Here is a 17,849-nt window from a genome sequence, read left to right on the forward strand (position 1 = left end):
CCCGGGGCTGGGCACTGAGCTCTTGGGCGCCCCCACCCCCGTTTTCGAAGCCCTCCACGCTGCGGCCGCTATCCCCTCCGGACCATGGCCGACGACGACGTGCTGTTCGAGGATGTGTACGAGCTGTGCGAGGTGATCGGAAAGTGAGTCTCCACGCGAGGGAGCGGGAGTGTGGAAAAATGCATTTCAGTGATGCCCCGGTCTTCCCGCACCCGCTCCGGGCCTGCCCCCTGCCCTCCCTCCTTCCCCTCTTCCCCTCTCGTCCTTCTCATCTTGGAGTATTTATAGACGTGTACCTGGAGCTCCTGCCAGGCGGGGGCCTGGGGGTTCTCAGCGGTCCATTGAGGCCACCGAGCCGAGGCTGGCCACCCCGTAAGGCGTGGGGCCGGCTGCCTGCATTTTATCTGACGGTTGCACAGGGACGTGGCACAGCCGATTTTATACTTGCTTCAGTTGGGGTTTTTGTTACCTTGCATGTACCATAGATCATTTTTGAAAAGAGCAGCTTGCATTTCCTTTGCTTGTGTGGTGAGAGAGAGAGAGAGTGAGTCCAGGGTTTTAATTGTGGGGTGTGTGTCTATTGTGCGGGATATTAGACAGATGCCTTTGTGTACACCCCATGCCCGGATTGGAGGGGATCATTTAAGACGGGGTGCGTTCAGTTTCAGCACATTCCCTCCTGGTGTACATGAACGTGGAAAGAGTTGGGGGCATTCGAATTTTTAATGCTTCGTTATGCAATGACTGTTCAATCAGTGCTCGAGGCTCCCCTCGACTGTTGTTGGGATGGTGGTTAGCGTGGTAGAGCCGTCTGCTTTGAGTCACCGGGCTGGTCTAGAATATAGAACTGACAGTCCAAATGCTCATCCTTTCATCTGTGTTGTATAATTACCCTGGGGAAAAGCAGGGAATCAGATTAATCACAGTGCTGATTGAGAATTAAATCTGCAGTTCCTCATCTAATTGTCCATTCCTTAAATCTATTTTGAATAGTTTCCTTTTCATTCTTGTCAAACAGTATTCCAAGTGCACAATCCTGCTAATTTGCTTGTGAAGGAAATGCTGGCAATCTGAAGTTGATTTCCTAACACAGCGTGTATTCTGTGGCTTTAGAAGTTGAGGAGATAAGATTTAAGAGCAAATGTTTGCTTAATAAGGATCGCTAGAGCTACCATTGAAATATCTTACCTCTTTTTTTTTTGGAAGCGGTGCTTTATTGTCTATTTTAAGGTCCACAGTTGGGAAATGAAACCAAGACCTTAGAGCAGTTGGCCCTATCTCTTTTACGTTGTCTGCAGTACACGATTTCAATTTGAGTGCTAATTTGTTTCCTTTTCTTTCCATATTGAGGTATTACAGTGTTGCCTCACATGGTGAAATTGTGGGTAGAGCTTGCTGCACACTTTACTCAGACCCAATTCATATGAGGACGTGTTACTCCTTGCCCTATTGTTACATGACCAGCCAGACTGTTAAAAGGAAAGTATCCAAATGTGTCCTGTTAAAGTGGTTGTGGAAGTGTTCTAGAACAGCACTGTCCAAAAGATATATTATGAGCCACATTTGTAATTTGAAATTTTCTAGTAGCCACATTTAATAAAAACATATAGGTGCAATTAATTTTACTAAAATATTTTATTTAACCCTGTAGATCCAAACTTAACACTTAAACATGTAATCAGTATGAAAAAATATTAATGAAGTATTTTACATCTTTTATGCTAAGTCTTTGAAATCCCAATGTGTATTTTACACTAACAGCACATCTCAACTCTGACACTAAGCTACATTTCTGATGAAAATCAGAAATACTTAATCTGTATTTAGGTTTCATAAAATGTGCATTTGCAAAAGTAGATTCACATACCCAAGTTACCCAATATACATACCCAGTATACATAAAAGTTTTCCAATAACCGAATCAAGTACGTTTTTCTAAATTTAAATTTTAATTAATTAAACTTAAATAAAATTCAAAATTCAGTTTCCCAGTCGGACCAGCCACGTTTCAGGTGCCTAGTAGCCACATGTGAATAGCACAGTTCTAGAGAGAAAAATGTATCAAAAATCTCCTTGGTTTCCTCATTCTTAGCAGCACCCAGTGAAGATAAATTAGGTGTTTCCCAAGAGCCTCCAAATGACCGTATGTGTGGGTGAATTACGTTTGTTGCATCTTAGTTATAGCTGATGTAAACGAACTAACAAAGTCATAATTGGAAAATGTGAGATTAAAATGTTAATTATATTGTGAAGATGGAAAATAGCCATCACTGAATCAGTTTTGGTAACTCGTTCTGATTCCTTAAGGTCTGGAAGGGCGATGATGTGATCTCTTTGGATATCAAAAAGAAATGGTCAGAATCACATTAACACAGTCAGTATTCCGCTGATTTGTAATTGATAGAATATTTTCAGGAAACACCCCTGGGAGAAGAAAATTCATCTTTTCTAGCTGTTTCAGAGCTGCATAAAGAGGGGCAGCAAGCTAATTTTGAGGTGATAGGTACTCTATGGCTACCTTAACTACTATGAACTGTGAAATCTCATTCATATTTGAAACTAATTCAAATCTGACTTGGTCAGTGCCAATTATAAAATGCCATTACATGAAATAATGAATTCAAGCTAGCCTTATTGTTAAAGAATGTAATAATAGTGTTCGTCAACCTGAGTAAAGGTTGAAGGTTTCTCTAGTAAATTGTCTTAGTATATATTGATCTGGAAATTGAAATTAGCTTGAGATTTTCTTGCAGGGACCTTGACAGCATACATTTTTAACTTAGAATTTGTTCACCTCTGAATTTGAACAGAAAGCCCTTGAAGATGTTTGCACGTACTGAAAACCTTTTTATTGATTTCTATCCAAGTTCTATGGAATTTTGTTTTCTTTTTTACCAAATTAGTATCACAAGTTGTTTTTTACCACTATATCTTAATAGGTTTAAATTTTTACTAAGGTACTTTAAAATAGATTTCACTTTTCAAGACTAATTGACCTCCCACTCACTCCTCTACCTACGCAACCACCTACTCACTTACCCTCTGTGTACTTGGCCTTAATTGATGGCATAAATGAAAGTTCTCGTCTAATTTAGACCCTTCAGTGTGTTTTTTCTCCCCTCATGGGTTGAGAAAGACAACTTCTAGAGTTAATGAGGTTTTGAAATATAAGATCATTATTTGGAATATGTTTTCTTTCCAGTGGCTGCAGCCTTTACCCTTGTTAAAGCTGTCTTTGAGGGAACGTGTGCCCAGTTTGTTACAAATATTGGAAGGATGTCGTTTCCCTTTTTAAAAATTAAAACTCTTTTTCCTGTGTTTCTCATTTTTGAAAATCTTGCAGAAACTCCTTTGAATGCTTGTTGGTTCTATAACATTTTCTATGTAACTATCTTTCAAATGACTGAAACAAATCTCCAATAATACGACCTTATCGTAGTCCCAAAACTTCTTGTCTTAGCAAATGTAGCAATTACTGGAAAGGAAAGGCGTTATGCAAATAAGGTTAATGACTAATTTTTATGTCATGATCATTTACTGTATCTTTTACAAGTATAAGTAAGTGTACAACCGGTAATACTACATGAAGGAAATTTAAGACAATTCATCCAAATTAAAACATAGAAAAATGCCTACTTTCTTGGTACAGCAGTGTCTGTGAAAGAGAATAACAAAATACACACCATTTTTACCTTGTGTTGGTACCTTTGCCTTATTATTTAGTAACCTGTAGCTTCTGACTTTCCTGCTCTGATAGGACGTACACTAAAATTGGAATGATGCAGCATGACCCTTGCTTAAGGATGACATGCAACTTTGTCAGGCATGCTGTATTTGCTTACACCTCGAGAGCACTTATATTTAATTACAGTTACTTATTTATGGATCTCTCTAGTTCACTAATAAGGAGCTTCTTGAGGGCAGGAAATGTTTCTTACACATCTTTCTCCATTAACACAGTGCTTGCAATGTAACAGCCTTTCATTAGCTGTGGAGTGAATTGAGTAGTTTTAATAAAATCTCATTAAAAGGCAAAAAAGCATGTTTATCAACCTCAGAGCAATTATTGTCCCAAGAACCTGCATTAAAGTAGTGGTTCTCCACTGGCTGCATATTAGAATCATCAGGGGAGCTTTTAAGAAAGATCAATGCCAGAGGCCTGTGTCAAAGCAGTGAAATCCGAGTTTCTGGGAGTGGGTCCTGGTCACTGATATTTTTTAAAGCTCTCTGTGTGATTCTAATGTGCAGCTATGATGGGGAGTCATTGGCTTAAAACTTAGCTTATGTATGTAATATTTTGGGACTGGCTTTTCAGAGGCTTGCAATTCTTACAAAGTGGAATAAACTCTTTTTGGAAGGTATCGAATGAAGCTAAATGGCTAAAACATGGATTTTATCTTCTATGCACTTGTGTTTCTCAGCCTTATTGTGTAAGAATTTAGTTATAGCTTGTGTTTGGCTTTGATTTCTTTAGCCTTTTAAGATCCACATTGATTTATGACACTCATCTAATGCTAACATGACGATTGTCTGATGTTTGGAACAACACAGAACAAGGATTGCTTCAATAACAGTTGATGATGGTTTTCCACTATAATGACTTGATTTAATATTAAGAAATTTATCAGTTTAGTATGGATTGTGTTTGTACATACACTCTATTAAAAGAGTATGGTTAAGTTGCTTGTATGCTTTAAATTACATACTTGTGGTTCCAGTGATGCTGTTAGCTGGAGAATTGAGTTAATGCAGTCTTTATGTAAATACTGGATTAATAATATGTAAAGTATATAATTCAGCATACGGAAAAATTCAGCTTTACTAATTTGTACTAATTACTATGACTTTCACATGTATTGATTCACGCAGAGATTTGGGTTTCTAGTACCATAGGGAGAATGCCGCATTGTGTTGAAAAAATGTTTCCTGGAAATTTTAACTAGACTTTGTAGGTAAACTAGTTTTTAATGTTAGGAAAAGATCAAGTGTTTGCCTGAAGGAACCAAGAATTTTCCAGAAATGAGTAGATATTCCAAAAATACCAGTGATCGTGAAAGAAGTGCATGATCACAGTGACAGCCAAGTAACAAGGTAAAAGAAGTAATCAGCAGCTAAATTGTTGGTAGCCCAGAAAGAATGCAAGCCATGGGAGTTAACCATTTGTTACCAAGCTGTACCTCTACAGAGGAAAAACCTTTTGAACTCAGGATGTGGATCCTACAGAGAGCAGACCTCAATGGGAGTAGGGAAGCAATATTGATTCCTGATGACGGAGTTTGATCCTAGGACCATTTGGAGGGAGAACAGAGCTACGCCCTTGCTTTTCTGCATGTATACAACCTTCTGGAGTCTCTTCGTGTCTGCTTTTTACAGATTGCTTTTGGGCATGTTGTTTGAAGTTGTCTTCATAAATACTTCCTGTGGACTCCCTTAATTTTTATGACCGTAACACGCTTCTATGTACTTGACATAAGCAGTTCAGCTCCCTCCATTGTTTCCTTGTATCTGCAACAGTTTCACCTGATGAACTACGTCTCAAATGTCCCTAAATTGTGTTCCTGGATATTTCCTTTAAGCTGAAAATTCTGTCTCCAGCTGTAGTTCTACTCAATACATTAAAGAAGCAGGTATACCTTGCTTCTTGACATTTTCACATTTTAAATGTGGTAGGAGTACTGACTGCATTTAAAGGAACTTTGACATAAGGTTGTTTAAAAAGCTTTTATAACTTAAAGCTTACTTTGTAAAGGGAATTGACATTTATCCCTCTAATGTTAGGCATTTTGGATGTATTATTTCATTTAATCGAACCCATTTTACAAAGAACACTGAGATTCAGAGGGGGTGATCAGTAATTCACCCAAGATCACATGGATTCCAACACGGTTCCATGGTTTTAAAGTCTATTCATTTCGTGCTGCATTCTGCTGCTAATTCAAGTTGTGAAAATACTGCGTTGGATTTTCTTAAAGACACATGTCTTCATTTTCAGAGTTTCTATACTGCAAATTTTAGTTGTTTGACTTTCTGGTTAAATTTCTTACCTCTTCAGTAGAGGTTCCATATACTATTCATTCTTTCATCTGTTTCTTTTTTATTTTTGTCTTTCTCTTTAATAAAACATCAGCATTTGTTACCAAACTAACTGGTAAATCTATGTATTGTTTAGCAATGAAAATATAGACTCTTGGCCATCTGTCCAAAATATAATTTGTTTTGGAACTTTCTCTACTCCTTTTACTCTCCAGATTTTTTCTTTCATTTCCCCTGCCCCAGCAGACAGGATAGTTGATTAATTACTCCTAACTTGCCAGACCAGAAGTAATAAGGTTTCAGAGGCAGATGTTTGTTGGGAGTGGGGTGGAGTGGTTTCCAAAGGATAGTTATTCCTGTATCCTGTGATAAAAATATGGAAATTGTTCTCTCTAATTCTGAAAACCATGTAGTGAGCTGCAGCTGCTGAGTCTGTGAGCTTCTAGCTGTTTGCCAGCACTGTACACCTTCAATAATCAAGAGACTGAGTTAACTATTGCAGAGCAGGTACCTGACCCCAGCCAACAAGCTGATGGGGTGTGCTGTTCTCACATTTTTTGGTTTTATTTTTTAGTTGCAAATGACAGTGAAGATTCTAGAACCACCAATATGGCTCTGGATTTATGCTATAGGATTTAAGATGCTACAGAACTTGCTCTCCTTTCTTTCTGTCCTGGAGCCACTATGGTATTGGTTGTAGAGCCCAAGTCAGTATAGAGTCTCTGACTTCTACCCTGGGAAAATTTCATTTCCGAAGCTAGTTTGTTTTGAAGTTAATATGTATTTCCAACATTTAGATTTAACAATTTTGTGTTACTTTTCTTTATTAATTAGTTTTTATACAGTAAATTATAAAAGTAATGATGCACATAGTAAATTTTATTTTATTTTATTTTATATTTTTTTGAGATGGAGTCTCGCTCTGTCTTCCAGGCTGGAGTGCAGTGGCACGATCTCAGCTCACTACAACCTCTGCCTCCCGGGTTCAAGTGATTCTCTTGCCTCAGCCTCCCAACAAGCTGGGACTACAAGTGTGCACCACTGTGCCCAGCTAATTTTTTTATTTTTATTTTTTGATGGAATCTCGCTCTGTTGCCCAGGCTGGAGTGCAGTGGCGCAATCTTGGCTCACTGCAAGCTCCCCCTCCAGGGTTCACGCCATTCTCCTGCCTCAGCCTCCTGAATAGTTGGCACCACAGGTGCCCGCCACGACGCCCAGCTAATGTTTTTTTGTTTGTTTGTTTGTTTTTGTATTTTTAGTAGAGACGGGGTTTTACCATGTAAGCCAGGATGGTCTCGATCTCCTGACCTCGTGATCCACCCGCCTCGGCCTCCCAAAGTGCTGGGATTACAGGCGTGAGCCACCGTGCCCGGCCTAATATTTGTATTTTTAGTAGAGACGGGGTTTCACTAAACTGGCCTCTTAACCCCTGACGTCAGGTGATCCACCCGCCTTGGTCTCCCAAAGTGCTGGGATTACAGACGTGAGCCACTGTGCCTGGCCGTAAAATTTAAAATATAGGTGATACAAAGATAACCAGTGAGTCTGTCTCAATTCTCCTATCATCCATATCCCCATTCTCTAGAGGTAACCGTTGTTCAGTTTCTTCTACATCTTTCTGGAAGCTTTTTGTTTAAAAGTGAGATCATATTTGTATAGTATGCTGAAATATTGATTTTTCATTAATAATAGTATATACTTGATGATCTTGTCATATCAGTTAATGTATCTGTCTGTCTCTATCTCCTCTTTAACTGCTGCCCAGTATTCTGTTATATGGATTGTTACTTTGGCTTTGGATTGAGTGCAAGCCATTTGTAATTGTACATTGCTGGAAATGCTGAACTGGAATTTGGGTTAGAGGTATGGAATGGCAGTGAAGATTTGGAAGTCATCTGTGTGGAAGTAAAACTGAGTGAACAAATTCTTGGGGGTTGACTGCTCTAGGGCTTGTGGTTTGGAGTATAGCTCATAGAGTTAGAAGAATCGGGATAATGGACCGCACAGAAGTTTAAAAGTGAGGGGAGGATCAATAATGTAAAATGCCAATATTCTCTGAGGACTAAGAACACGCGTGGCTATAACGGAGAGATAATTTAAAGCACTTATCAAAATGAATATTATGTTTAATATTCGATTCATGATGTGTCTAAAAAGCTAGGTCTGGCTTCTTTTCTGTGGATACTAGTAATTTTATCCTATCTCTCTGTAAATCTATCTCAGAACCAACATATTTAGGATAAAAACAAAGATTTCTTTTTCACTGTAACTGTGTTTTGCAGATTTCTGATGGCTGGCTTTTAGATAAAATCATTTGGTTTTCCTAAGATTATGTCCTTTTCATTCCTGAGCTTGTGCGTGACTGTCAATTAAATGGAAGCCTTTCATGAAGTGACAAAGTAAATTTTAGATACTTTACATTCACTCTAAGTTCTTGGTATGTGTCAAACCACTGTTATTGTCTTGTATCTTTCTACGATAGGAAACTGAATTATTTCTAGCCTCAAGAGTTTTTGTCCACGCTGGATGAGTGTAGTACTGTCCTCTTTCACATTCCTCCTCCCGTCACTTCCTAACTAAATTTGTTTATTGGCTATTTTTGGTTGCCCACATCCATTCACAATAAGAAATGATTGCTTCATTGTACGTAAGCCAGTTTTTTGGTATCTAAGTGCATGTTATTTCACTTCAGCTTCTTATATTCTATTTATTACTGGGCTGTTGTACATTGTTTTTCCCCCCAATCTTTGTGATTTCTTTTAATATACTTTTTTTCCCTTTTTGCTTTGTAATCATTGTTTTGAGTATTTGAATTATTTGCAGGTAAGAATGAGGATTGTTCTGTCTCTCATGCAGTTTAATAATATCCAAAATATACTATGTGCGGTCTGTATTTCAGGCTTTTAACTCTGAAGTTAGAGTGTTTTGGTATATTTAAATCTAGGATAGAAGTACACTGTATTACCATTCACCTACATGCAGATTTTAATGTTTTCTTAAATTAAAGGATGATAATATTCATTCAGTTACAGAGGTCTCTCTATAGTCCTTCCATGGTGTGCAGATTACCATTATACTACTGCTATTTCATAGACTCTAATTTGTGTTTTTAGAAAACATCATTGATTCTCGGCCTTTTTTCTTACCCTTGGTATGTGATTTCCCCTAAACATATGGATTGCCGTTGCTCCGTGGCTTGTTAGGCAGCCCTCTTCTGATCTGGTAACCTTTGGGCACAGTGTGGCTCTTTTCTTCTTATTTATAAAAGGAATGATAGCTGCTTCACAAACCATTTGCATGGATTAGTGGATTCTAAAGTGCAGCATAAGTATTTTTTGTTTCTAGAATGTCTCAGATACTCAAATTACTTTCGGCAGTTATATACGTAAGTTTCAACAATTTCCAAATGTGCACATTCTCAGTGCTAAACACAGGCTCTATTACATAAATAATATGGTGAAATGAACATTCTTTTCTACCATGTGTGTAAAATTGTTAGTGGTGCTAACTTTTATTCATGGTTCATTTTTGCATTCATTTATAGCTATGAGGCCCTGGGGCAAGTTAGTTAGCCTCTCTGACCCTCAGTTTCTTTAGCTGTAAAATGTGGTTAATGGTATATGCCTTGTAAGGTTGTTGTGAGGATTGAATAGCATGATCTATGTGAAATGTCTAAAGGTTGTTATTATTTTAATTGCCATTGTCATTATTATTCACCAAACACTTGAGTTCTCTGGCCTCAAGGAGCTCAAATGACTTACTCACACACTCATGCACATATCTTCTGCATAACTTGGTAACTGACAGACACATAGTAAAATATTTGGTCAGCAGTTGTTGAATGAGTGAGTACATTAACAGAGAAATCCAGAGACTGTGTGACCACCTAGTAGGAGAAGGAAGTTGGGGAAATCTTTACAGAGGAGGTGAGGCTTGAATGATTTGCCAGTCTTGTCCTTGGGTAACTCATGTTATCTTTATAGGCCTGTTTCTTCATTTATAAAAAGGAGTAGAGGAATACAAGTAGGGAAAATTAAAGAAATTTTAATAAAGTTATATATATAACTTTTAAAAAGTATGACTTTCATAAATTATATATATTTTATATATATATATATATAAATTACTTGCGAGAGAGAGGGAGGGAGAGAGGGTCTCACTATGTTGCCCAAGCTGGTCTCAAACTCCTGGCCTCAGGCAGTCCTCCCGCCCTAACCTCCCAAAGTGCTGCGATTACAGATGTGAACCACTGCACCCAGCCTAAGAAATATGTTGAAGAGTGCTTTGTGTCTTTTTGAAAACCATCCAGGCCCAGTGCAGTGGCTCATGCCTGTAATCCCAGCACTTTGGAAGGCTGAGGCGGGTAGATCTCTTGAGGCCAGGAGTTTGAGATCAGCCTGACTAACATGGTGAAACCCTGACTCTACTAAAAATACAAATATTAGCTGGGCGTGGTGGTGCATGCCTGTAATCCCAGCTACTTGGGAGGCTGAGGCAGGAGAATTGCTTGAACCCGGGAGGTGGAGGTTGCAGTGAGCCAAGATTGCGCCACTGCACTCCAGCTGGGGCAACAAGAGCAAAACTCTGTCTCAAAAAATAAAAACAAAAACAGAAAACAAACAAACAAAAAAACTGTCCAGTGAGCTGTAATCACTTCACTGCACTCAAACCGAGGCAACAGAGCAAGACGCTGTCTTAAAAAAATTCTTTTAAAACTGTCATTATTCTCATTGTTCAACTCCCACTTATGAGTGAGAACATGCAGTGTTCAGTTTTCTGTTCCTGTGTTCATTTGCTGAGAATGATGGTTTCCAGCTTCATCCATGAGAACATATGGGCACAGGGAAGGGAATGTCACACACTGGGGCCTGTCGGGGGGTGGGGGGCAAGGGGAGGGACAGCATTAGGAGAAATACCTAATGTAGATGACGGGTTGATGGGTGCAGCAAACCACCATGGCACATGTATACCTATGTAACAAACCTGTCTGTTCTGCACATGTATCCCAGAACTTAAAGTATAATTTTAAAAAGTAAAAACAAAAACAAAAAAGCCAACAAAACTGTCATTGCCTCTTATGTACATAGAAAAGATAGTATTGAGTTATAGATTTTCATAATTTGTTTCCAAGTCTGTTCTAGTTTATAATTCTGTAGTGTTGTGAAAAACTCCCAAGATTATGTTAAAAGAAGGAATTTTTTATCACACTTCTTATGTTTGCATTTAGACAATTGACAGATTAATTAATTGTTCATAGTGTGAAATTTCAAGACTGAAAAAAGGAAAATCCCAGAATATATATTTCAGAAACACCCATATATAGGATTTATGAATATTATAGTGTTCCTTTATGTAACTTCCCCAAATTTTATTACAACAGCAATTTCTACATCTTAACAGTGAGCAAAATGAGGTGGAAAGATTCCGAAGTTGTAGTCTCTGACATGATTGGGCACTGAATCTAAATAACCTAAATCCACAGAACAGCATTTCATCTACTAATTCTTATTACATTGTCAGGTATAAGAATGATCATGTTGAAATTGAGTGGTTGGTCTGTTTAGATCACTTCTATGGAAATACTGCTTAGGTTGATTTCAGAAATCCTTGGACAGTATTATTTATATTGTATTATTTAGGTTAGAAATTTTTGCTGACTTCCATCTGAGTTATTAGTTCAAAAGCAGAATCATCAGTCTTTACTTATATAGAATCTCCACTGGTCCTCATCGTAGGCTTAATATCTTCTTAACTGGGTTTTTGTTAGCAGTATAGTGTGGCATTAAATTCGAGACTATCTTCTTAATAAATTTTTAAAAATTTTGTCAGTTGTAGAATAATTAGATACTTGTAAAACAAGAAGCTGTTTTCACTGAGGACTTTCTTTAATTACATTTCATATAAATTTAAGAGAACCGTTACTAGAATATTAAAATCACAGGTTAAAGTGAGAATGTATTTCACATAACATACATAACATTTTTAAAAGCATGCTAAAGACGGAAAAAACCTTTACCAACCATACATTATAGGCAATGCTTTAAAAAAAAAAAAAAAAGAAAACATTTTGCTCTTATGGATGTGAAAGTGAATCTGTGTAAGTATGTATTCAAATGAAAATACTCGTTATCATTGCAGAAGGAGTGTGGGTATCTGGAGAGGGAGCATTCTAAGCTTGCTGCTCTACTTTTTGGATTATCTACATTAATATTTCTCCCATTACTGAGTATTTCTGTTATACTGCTGGATCATCACACTTCCATAATCTATGACCCACTTGCTCTAATGGTAGAATGGGCTTTAAATTGGCATCTGATTAAAGCTCAGGCTTCTTAGTTAGACTTGCCTGGGTGGCTTCAGAATTAGGCCCACAAATATGAATATGGACTTGAAGATCTTACTAGAACAATATTTTCCCCGATGAAGACACATTCATAAACATGGTCCTAAAAAGATATGTGTAAGTTGGATTTGAAAAATGCAATTTAAGAGTTACTAGGAAAAAAGGGATTTTAAGGAAAATTTTTAAATAATTTGCGTGATATCACCAGTTGATTTTTCTTCAGTTTCTTCATCTTGTAAAAGAAGGATAGTAAATGGCTATATTATCTACCTCATGAGATTCTCATGCACAGAAAATTACATAATTCTTAAGTCTTAAACTACCTTACATATATTATTATTTCAATTTTATTGAAATAAAACACTTTTTTTTTTTTTTTTTTTGAGACGGAGTCTCACTCTGTCGCCCAGGCTGGAGTGCAATGGTGCGATCTCTGCTCACTGCAATCTCTGCCTCCTGGGTTCAAGCGATTCTCCTGCCTCAGCCTCTCGAGTAGCTGGGACTACACACACGCACCACCGCATCCGGCTTATTCTTGTATTTTTATTACTGACGGGGTTTTGCCATGTTGGCCAGGCTGATCTCAAACTTCTAACCTCAGGTGATCTGCCTTCCTCGGCCTCCCAAACTGCTGGGATTACAGGCATGAACCACCGTGCCTGGCCCAAACTAAAACACTCCTAATGGACTTGTACTTTGGCCGGGCGCGGTGGCTCACACCTGTAATCCCTGCACTTTGGGAGGCCAGAGCGGGTGGATCACTTGAGGCCAGGAGTTCGAGACCAGCCCAGGCAACATGGTGAAACCTCATCTCTACTAAAAATGTCAAAAAATTAGCTGGCATGGTGGCGTGTGCCTGTAATCCCAGCTACTTGGAAGGCTGAGGCAGGAGAATAGCTTGAACCTGGGAGGCAGAGTTTGCAGTGAGCTGAGATCGTGCCACTGCACTCTAGCCTGGGCGATAAAGCGAGACTCCGTCTCAAAAAAGGAAAAATGAAAAGCAAGAACATGGGCTTTGTTGACTTTGATTTTGTAAGAATCATTTACCTTTGCCTTTAAAACTGATTTTATTTTCTTGTTTGATTTATAGACATTAATACTTCTCAACTCCTTATAGGGCTTAGAACATGTTAGGTGAAAATATTGAATAAAGAGATTTGAGAATGAGTTATGTTTATTTTACTGTTGGGGCAATGATAAATTTACACTAATGTCAAAGTAAAGAAAGACTCCTGAGTATTTTTTTCCCCCAGCTTCTTTTTAAATTGCTTAATTTTGTTGGAGCTTTGATGTTTGGAACTTACTACAAGTGAAGAATGTTCTATCTGATATTGAACATCCTGTTTAGTCAGTGAGGTTTAGATCAGTGGTTTTCAAAGTGTGGATCTTCTGACCAGTAGCAGCATCTGGAAACTTGTTAGAAATGCAGATTCTCAGGCCCTGCCCTGGCCCTACAGAATTAGAAGCCCTGGGGTTGGAGCACAACTATTTCTGTTGTAACCAGCCCTCCGAGGGAATTCTGAGGCACATTCAAGATTGAGAACCACTGTCTTAGAACTTTAGATCAGGGGTCAGTAAACTATGGTCCATGGGCCAAATCATCCTACTGCCTGTTTTTATAAATAGTTATTTGGAACACAGCCACCGTCATTTATTTAAGTATCATCTGTGGTTGCTTTTATGCTATGGGGCAGAGTTGATTAGCTGTGACAGAGACCAAATGGTCCATACAGCCTCAACTATTTATCCGGCTTTTTACACAAAAAGCTTGCCAATCCCTACTCAAGATGAAGCCTTCGTGCTGTTTTCTTTCCTTTAATTCTGAACTGTGAACCACTAAAATCATTAGGTAAACACTTGTGTTTGCCTTTACACCTGACCCTCCTATTTCTACAGGTCCATTCTTTTCTCTGATATCAAATTATTAATTCAGTAACTAGAGACTTGTAAATGAAAATAACATACTACTCTGCCCTTTCCTTTTCTGTTAGGTAATGGTGATAGCCTGTTTAACAATTCTATGACCTTTTCTCACTGATTTTGTGCTGGTGTCCTTGGTTTTTCTGTACTCTAGTGTAATCTAACTTAATCATGTATTATAATCTTCATTTTTCCCAATTCTTACTGCCTTTTTACTTCCTCAAGAGAAAACTGACCCTTGTGACTCCTAAGTTTAGGGATTCATGTGAGCTGTTTGGTATGGTTTTTTTTTTTTTTTTTTTTTTTTGAGACAGAGTCTTGTTCTGTCGCCCAGGCTGGAGTGCAGTAACACAGTCTCAGCTCACTGCAACCTCCGCCTCCCAGGTTCAAGCAATTCTCCCTGCCTCAGCCTCCCGAGTAGCTAGGATTACAGGCACCCGCCACCACGCCTGGCTAATTTTTGTATTTTTTAGTAGAGTCGGGGTTTTGCCGTGTTGGCCAAGCTGGTCTTAAACTCTTGACCTCAGGTGATCGGAGGCCTCCCTCAGCCTCCCAAAGTGCTTGGTGTGTTCTAAGCCAGGGGTCCCCAACCCTTGGGCCTCTGACCAGTACCGGTTCATGACCTGTTAGAAACCAGGCCACACAACAGGAGGTGAGCAGCAGGCCAGCCAGCATTACCGCCTGAGCTCTGCCTCCTGTAAAATCAGTAGCGACATTAGATTCTCATAGAAGCACAAACCCTATTGTGAACTGCGCATGCGCGGGAACTGGGTTGCGTGTTCCTTACGAGTATCTAATGCCTGATGATCGGAGATGGAACAGTCTCATCCCGAACCCTCCCACCCCCACCCCTGGTCCCCGTCGTCCATGGAGAAATTGTCTTCCACAAAACCAGTCCCTGGTGCCAAAAAGGTTGGGGACCACTGTTCTAAGTCATTGAAATAGTGCCATCCCTCCTGGAAAATTGTTACCCTTGTCCTGGAGTGCTGTAGTCACTGGTATTTCACCAGGATGTTAGTAAGCACATAGATATTGAATATTTTGGGCAATCTTAGACTGTTTACTGGGAGAGTTTTTAGAGTTAGCCTTCCCACATCCATCCAAGGATGGCTGTTTCTCTTTGTAGTTGGAATGTCATGTTGTACTCTTGATTCTCCTTTGTACCTGCTCTCAGCCATTAAAGTGATTGGTGGTCAACTTCATATAAAATACAACTGAATTTTACCATTGTTCTTATTGATGCACTTGAATGTTTCTGTTTACGCATATCACTGAGGGAAGTATAATAGCCTTTGAAAGAAAGGCCTTCTTATAGTCTCCACTGGCTCTGGTAGCAAGGTCAGGCAAAAGTGGTGTTTTTGCAGTTGTGACTCCATGGTTGTATTTTTCCTTATGTAACTGATGTTTTAAGTCAGAAAATATGACTTTGCCAAATGATACTGAGCTATATTACTGGTGAGTTTGTTTGGTTCCTGATTGCTTTCAGTACATCTGGGTTGAATACTTTAGTAGTGGATGCTGGGGAAGATACAGGAAATAGTGAGCTGGAGACTGGAAATTATTGAGTTAGACATTTCATTTAGGCTTTCCCAATCAACTTACTTCATACCTTTTGCTCTGCTTACTCATCCTAGAGGTGAGGAACAATGGGAAGAGGGGTCAGGCAAAGGCCATCCCTCAGAGTGTGGTTACTTATGTCTGTCGCCAAAAGCAGCCTACCTACTGGAAAATTTGAGCTTTACGGTCTTCTGCAATATAGTGTTGGAAATGCAGTATTTTAAAAATTAAATTGTTATTTATAGCAGTGAATAAAATGTGAACTCTTTAAAAGAGAGTAGCATTACGGTCCCAGCTAGCGCAGTAGCCACCCACATGAATCATCTGAACAACCTCCTCATTTCTGTTTTATCTACCTGAAATAGGGGTCAGTGGTAGGTGATGATGAAAGTTTGGGAAATCATGCCATGCATTAGGCAAGAGAAATGCTGTGGTGACTCTTGCTATGTTGTTCTCCCCTCATGTGCATAGGAGTCTGGGGCAGCCCCAAGAGCTAGAGGTAAGCTTTAATAATTTCCCTGGGTTCCTTGGCAGCTGGCCATGCTTAGGAGCTGGGTGCTACTTCCAGTGTAGCAACTGCTGTAGAAAAGTTCTGCCAAATGTGTAGATTTTGAGCCATTTTAAAGGCTATAATGTATAGATTCATTTTTAGTAGGCAGAGAATATTATTTAAGGGTACTTATGCTGCAGTATTGGATAAGGTTCATTGTGAAATAGATACTACAACAAGGCCTCCGTGTGACATAAACCTATTGGAGCTTGTGTACTTTTAAAATCATATGTTTAATACATATTTTGAGCTTCATTAGGTCAGGATTCTTGGCTGTCATAGTCATTGTTGTATCTCTGCAACCTAGAGTAGTGTCTGGTACATAGTAGATGTTCAGTATATAGTTGAACCAGTTCAAACAAGGGGAAGAAGTGGCTGAACACATTAGAAAAGATAAAATTTATGGCCTATAATGCACAAAGTCAGAAGTTCATATTTTCTTTTAGTGCTAATATCTTGCTGCTTCAAAACCATTTAGTTCTCATAATGTCCTTTTGAAATAGGTTAGTAGACTTAGAATTGTATAGTATATGCCAAACATAGTAGTGGAATTCTGAGTAATACCTGGTTTCCCTAGTTGAGATCTGTAAGACCAATGCTCTAATTAAATCAGATGAAGAAAAGAAGTCTCTTAAGGTTGAAATGGAGGAATTTTATAGTGAGTGAAATTGCTAATGAGTGGCTTACTTGATCTATCTAAAACTGTTTCATTGTTTGTAAAATGGCGACAGTAGACTTTAACTGATAGTATTGTTATGAAGATTAAATAAGATACTGAGTATGAAGTCCTTGGAGCCTTGCAGGTGCGCAGTGAGCATGAATTGTTTTCAACATCAACAGTAATTTTTGAGAGCTTCCTAATCAGTCACCTAGCTAGTCCCACCCAGCCTTGGGCAAAGTGAAGGGGCCACACGCCAAATCCTGCCATCTGATTTATATTGCAGCCACTAGCCAGATGTGGCTATTTCAAGTTAATTAAAATTAAAATTTAAAATTAACTGAACAGACATTTCTCCAAAAAATTTATAAATGACCAATAAATACACAAAAAGGTGCTCAATGTCGAGTCATTATGGAAGTGCACATCAAGACCAAATGAGATACCACTTCACGTGCACTAGGATGGCTAGAGTCAAAAAGACAATAACAAGGGTTGGCAAGGATGTGGAGAAATTGGATCTCTCATACATTGGTGGGAATGTAGAATGTTGCAGCCACCATGGAAAACACACTGGCAGTTCCTCAAAAAGTTAAATACAGAGTTTCCATATAGCCCAGCAATTCTATTCCTAGGTATGTGCCCAAGAGAATTAAAAATGTATATTTACACAGAAACTTATACATGAACATTCACAGCAGCATTTCATAATAGCTGAAAGGTGGAAACAACCCCAGTGTCCATCAATGGATGAATGGATAAACAAAATGTGGTAGTTGCACACAATG

General features: G+C 38.7%; 1 protein-coding gene across 4 annotated transcripts in view; it reads left to right on the forward strand.

Annotated features, from left to right (window-relative positions):
* Positions 1 to 17,849, forward strand: part of CASK (calcium/calmodulin dependent serine protein kinase) — a 408,963-nt gene continuing 391,114 nt past the window's right edge. For all 4 annotated transcript variants that reach the window (XM_023202786.2, XM_023202787.2, XM_023202789.2 and 1 more), the window contains exon 1: positions 1 to 143. In XM_023202786.2, coding sequence (XP_023058554.1) covers positions 85 to 143 — 59 coding nt within the window. In that variant the 5' untranslated portion in view covers positions 1 to 84. The remainder of the gene's footprint in view (positions 144 to 17,849) is intronic.

The sequence above is a fragment of the Piliocolobus tephrosceles genome, chromosome 12 (assembly GCF_002776525.5).
Source record: "Piliocolobus tephrosceles isolate RC106 chromosome 12, ASM277652v3, whole genome shotgun sequence".
Classification (NCBI taxonomy): domain Eukaryota; kingdom Metazoa; phylum Chordata; class Mammalia; order Primates; family Cercopithecidae; genus Piliocolobus; species Piliocolobus tephrosceles.